Raw genomic sequence first — 5,499 nt, forward strand, 5'->3', positions numbered from 1 at the left:
TAATAATAAAAAATAGTATACATATCATACAATAAATATGTAAAAACATATAATCTAAAAAACAAAAAAATAGCCTCTTGAAATTCATAAGGTGAGAGTCTGCATTACTTGTTTTTACTCAGTAGTTTCATCACAAGAATAAATTAAATGTTTGCCTTATAGAAACATTAATTTATATTTGGAGAAGATAGTTGACCGTATGAAGTAGATTGTAGGAGGATAGTCCAGGTGGTGATCAATAAAGCTATCAAAATAGTAAAAGAGAACTATTTATTGTTAACCAACGTTTCGTCCCACTTTGTAAGGCTACGTCAGGGCTAAATGAAAACTAGATACACAAACATTGTAAGATGTGACCGAAAACTGGAATAAATATAAGGAATATATGCAAAAATTATTTATTATTAAAATTGATTTTTTAAGTTAAAGAAGTATAAACATAGGTGAATAGAAAACAAATTAAAAGAATAAACATGATACAAATATTTTAGAATTAACAAAACAATTTTTATGTTTATAAAGTATAACAAATATTATTTTTATGTTTATAACAATAAATATTTGTTAATAACAAATATTATTAACAACAAATATTATTAATTCTTTGTTATATACTTTATAAACATAACAAATATTTTGAAATGTTGTCATTTTAATGTATAGTTAATTCTAAAATGTTTGTATCTTTTTTTTTTCTTTTCTTACGTCGGCCCAAGACTCCCGTTGGAGTCCTACACTGCCCCTGTTGTTATATGTTAAAAGAATAGAGATGAAGATGTAAATTGTTATTATTTATTTAATTTTAAAACTCTACTTTAGATTCTGCTATAAATTTGCACAAGGACTGAATAGTAGCCCTATCTAAATCTGCCAGCCCTCGGAGGAAAGCGCCATTGTTTTGGATGAGGGGATATTTAATCCTGTATTTGTCATATCTACTAGAATTTAGTATAATATGTAATGGGTCTTGGATAGAGTTGCATGTCGAACATTTATCATTACATATTTTTAACTTTGATTAATGTCAAGCCGCGATTTGTACGACCATGGTTAATTCTTAATCTTTTAAGTTAGACTATATCTTTTCTATTTACCTTGACACAAGTGTTAGAGAACCATGGGCGTGGAGAGACGTTAGGTAGATCATAGTGAAATGATCTTTACCTTTCCAACTCGACTCTCAGGCCAAATCTACCTATCCTGCCATTCACTAATGAAGTCTTTTTTTAACCATCTAAAAATTTCCTGTAAAAGCAGTTTCGCATTTCCTACTCTTCCCAAGGATCGTTTTGCTATCTTGTCAGCTCTCTCATTGCCGTACAAACCCACATGACCTGGAACCCATTGGACTTTAAATTTATTATTTCATGAACTATGAGCTTCTTCAATTGTTATTTATTAGGTAAGGTGAAATATGTTGTCGATGTATGTTTTTGAGTGAATTGCATACGTAAGCGGAATCTGTTAGAATTACAAGTTTTGTATTCTTATATTTTCTGTTTGCTATTTTGAAAGCTTCAGCGACACCGTATAATTCAGCACTTTTCTTTAAATTCTTCAGCACTTCTTGTTTTTTCTTTAAGCCCTGCAAAGTGGGGCGAAACGTTGGTTTTCAATTACACTTTGCAGGGCTGTCAGATTGAAACAGCGATGTTAACTCGGGATTTTTGTTTCCATCTGACAGCCCTGACGAAGCCCTGCAAAATGGGGCGAAACATTGGTTAACAATAAATAGCTTTCTTTTACTATTTTGATGTCTTTATTGACCGCCACCCGGACTATACTCCTACAATTTTAATGTTTGTCGTTTTCCAAAGGGAAATCGATAATACACGACTACCTTTCTCTATTACAGCTGTCACAGGCTAATAAACATTTTTAGATAGCTATCGAAATGAAAGGATTTAAGGAAGAGGACATAAACGTCCGGGTGGAAGGGCCGTGGTTGGTGGTGGAAGGAAGGAGTACAGTCACAGTCCCCGAGACGGAAGGGGGCGGACTCCACATCCGCCACGTCATCCGGAGGTACGAAGTCCCGCCCAACTCGGACGTCTCTAACATCAAGTCCAACTTCAAAATGGATACGCTCACCATCACTGTGCCTAGTCTTACGCCGAAAGTAAGTAGACAGAAGAAAAAATCCCTAATTGGAAGAAGATAGTTGAACGTATGAAGTAGATTCTAGGAAGAGAGTCTGGGTGGTGGTCATTAAAGTTGCAAAATAGTAGAAAAACTATTTACTGTTAGCCAACGTTTCGTCCCACTTTGTAAGGATTCGTCAGAGCTGATCCTGATTCAGGTAGAACACTGCTTGACACTAACAGTCTATACCTGCACCCACATTAGCCCTGACGAAGCTCTACAAAGTTGAGCGAAACGTTGGTTAACAATAGTTTTCTTTTACTATTTTGCACCTTTATAGACCACCACTTGGACTATTTTCCTACAAAAAACCTATAAATATCAAGATGAGGGTCGGATTTAATGTTTCGATGCTCCTCGAGAGTTTTTGCTGAAACTCTTTATAACATACGAGGAAGTAGGAACCCAAAACCACGCATTCTCCCTTAAAAAAAATAATCCTAATGATGAAAATTTTATTTTTATCTCATAATAATTTCATTTATGACTTCATGTTATAAACAAATATGTTTGGCACTAAGCGCCCCTAGTGGGCCTAAATGGAAAATCCGCTCCTGTTCTGGACATTATTGGAAGCTTCTAACATTAAGCCTTATTTGGGAATACACACACTCAAAAAAGTTTCCATACATCCAAATATAATTGGACAAATGGAAACGAAGGAATTCAAGAAATTTCCAACAGTATTATTTGTATTGCATTTTTTATTTTTAACATAAATAAATATATTAAACCGAATAGTAGAGAAAAAAACATTAAATTTATCATTAATTACAAAAACTTGCTTCAAAAAAGTTTCCCTACACTATAAAAAAATATATTTACATTTTGATACATATTTTTTCTAATAACATGTGGATCCTCCTTTTGCCCTTAAAATTTCAAGTAGTCTGTTTTTCATACTTAGAACCAGCTTTTTCGTTAAAGTAAGATATAATAAGAAATTATTATATTTATATTGAAATTATGAATAATGAAATTATTATAATTATTATGAATTATTATATCTTACTTTTTTACATTTTATACCCCTGTTATTTTACACTTACGTTTTTTTTCTTATTTTCCTTTTTGTAACTATAGTGTTTGTATCTTTTTTAGCCCTGACGAAGCCCTACAACGTGGGGCGAAACGTTGGCTCAATAAAATAGTATAATTATCTATTATTTGAGTTTTTTTTTACCTCACTGGGACCATATTCCATTCATATGCACTATACACACGGTCAATCAATAATCTTCCATTATTATTAATTATTTGTACATTAGGAAATAGTAAGTTGAAAATAAACAGCCCTGCAAATTAATAGCATGCTGTATGGAAACATTTTTTGAGTGTGTGTATGCTATCAATAAGTACCGTTTATCGGTTTTTAATTAACAAAAGAAGGTTCTAGTTGAATAAAGAAGCATTCAAAGATAAGCCTTTTGTGTAGATGACCTCCTCCTTGTCCTTGATCCTGGTAAAATCCCTGATATTTTATCTTCCTTTAATTCTCTATTGTTTCTACATACGCTGTATTCTTAATGTAACTAATTTTTATTCTCATCTATATAATTAAAAAAAAAATTATTTTTACTCGTCTATGTCACTTTCTTGCCCATTGAATCATATATTTTATTTTTCTTTCATACAGTTCATCATGTTAATTGAAATTGTTTTTCAGTTTTTTAGACACTACTAACATATCTTCTCTTATACATATCTTCTTACCACTATATACATATCATCTCTCATTGTCAACAATCTACTAATATCTTCTTCCATGGTTATCAATTAACTATTTTATTTTCAATTCATTGTTATGTAAATTTCCAAAGTTGTTAGTTTATTATTTTTTTTAAATTTTTATGTTTTTATTATCTCTGAATGATGGTTGTTATCTCTTTTGGTGTTTTAGCCTTGATGAAGACCTGAAATTCATGTTGAAACTTCGGCACAAATAAATATTTTTTTGTAGAAAGATAGTCCAGGTGGCGATGAATAAAGCTATCAAAATAGTAAATGAAAAGTATTTATTGTTAACCAACGTTTCGCCCCACCTTGCAGGGCTTCGACTGAGGCTCTGTTTTAATCTGACAGCCCTGATGAAGCCCTACAAAGTGGGACGAAACGTTTGTTAACAATATATTGTTTTCTTTTATAATTTTGACATCTTTATTGACCGGCACCCGGACTATCTTCCTACAATCTACTTCATATGGTTAACTATATTCTTCCAAAATATTTTTTACTAATTATTTTATATGAACTAAATGAGTAAAAACAGTTTGATGAAGACTAACCGTGGTTTATTAATTGTTTTCAGGTGACGAGTGAGAAGTAGATGTAATAAGAAAAGTGGATAAAAAAAATCCACTATTAAGTGCAACTACTTATGTTATTAAAAACATAAAAGTATCATACAATTTTTCACAAGTTTATACATGCTATCATCTGAACTGTCAAACTAAAACTGAAGACAAAATAGATAAAAACTTTTTTTTCTCAAATAGTATTCTACACAAGTTTGCATATTATTATTTTAAAATCTGAGCTAAGGTTTTAAACGTATAAGATAAGAGGTATAATAAGATATAAGAAAAAATACCACAGATTAGCTTGCATGAGTTTAAACTGGAAATTTCTCCTTTTGTTTTTCATAAGATACAATGTTATTGCTAAATAAATTAACACTGGCTAAAATATTCATACATTATAAGGTATATCATCCCGATGTATAATTTTACCCCACTGATAAGCACTCACTAGTTGTCATTTGTCTAGCATTGTTATTTTCCAATCTATAAACTAAAAAAAGTGAACTTTACTGAATATCGTAGCCTCAAATATATCTACTTGCAGACCTTTTTATTTACTTTGACAATACCTGGTTCTTTGCAGGATATTTCAAATCCTTCATTTTGCTAAGTGAGTATTCTATATAGATGTTACCATTTACTTGGACAATAATTGTTTCTGTACAAAATATTTCACATCTACCTATAACTTCTCTTCCAACAGTCACCAGTTTAAAAAAAAAAAACGAAACGAGTTTCCTTCCAGTAAATATGGTTAGTATAAAATCTACAGGAAAAAAAGGATATGCTTCATAAATAATATGGTGAAATACTTACACTACTACTACACAACGGATATTATCTCCCTTTAATATTTAGTAAAATGTATTTGTATATGTTGTGAATTTCTTCCAAAAATATCGTTTAACCACTTTGTTAATACCGTAGCCCTTTCTTCCTTTTTTTTTCTTATTATATATCTGAAAAATGTAGGGGAAAAAAAGCAAGATCAGGCCAAGAGAGGACCAATGGATGCACAGAGTCTAATTTTGAAGGGATTTCCAAATACTCTAAAATG

At 31.2% G+C, this 5,499-nt stretch overlaps 1 protein-coding gene across 1 annotated transcript in view; it reads left to right on the forward strand.

The window, feature by feature from the left end:
* LOC106688813 (uncharacterized) overlaps positions 1-4,550 on the forward strand; it is a gene marked incomplete in the record, with an annotated part of 23,219 nt that extends 18,669 nt beyond the window's left edge. The window contains 2 exon segments of the mRNA XM_067052311.1: positions 1,883-2,119; positions 4,451-4,550. Of these exon segments, the coding sequence (XP_066908412.1) occupies positions 1,883-2,119; positions 4,451-4,468 (255 nt within the window).
* Positions 4,551-5,499: the final 949 nt, after the last annotated feature.

Source organism: Halyomorpha halys, unplaced genomic scaffold (assembly GCF_000696795.3).
Source record: "Halyomorpha halys isolate HHAL.00 unplaced genomic scaffold, Hhal_1.1 Scaffold44.1, whole genome shotgun sequence".
Classification (NCBI taxonomy): domain Eukaryota; kingdom Metazoa; phylum Arthropoda; class Insecta; order Hemiptera; family Pentatomidae; genus Halyomorpha; species Halyomorpha halys.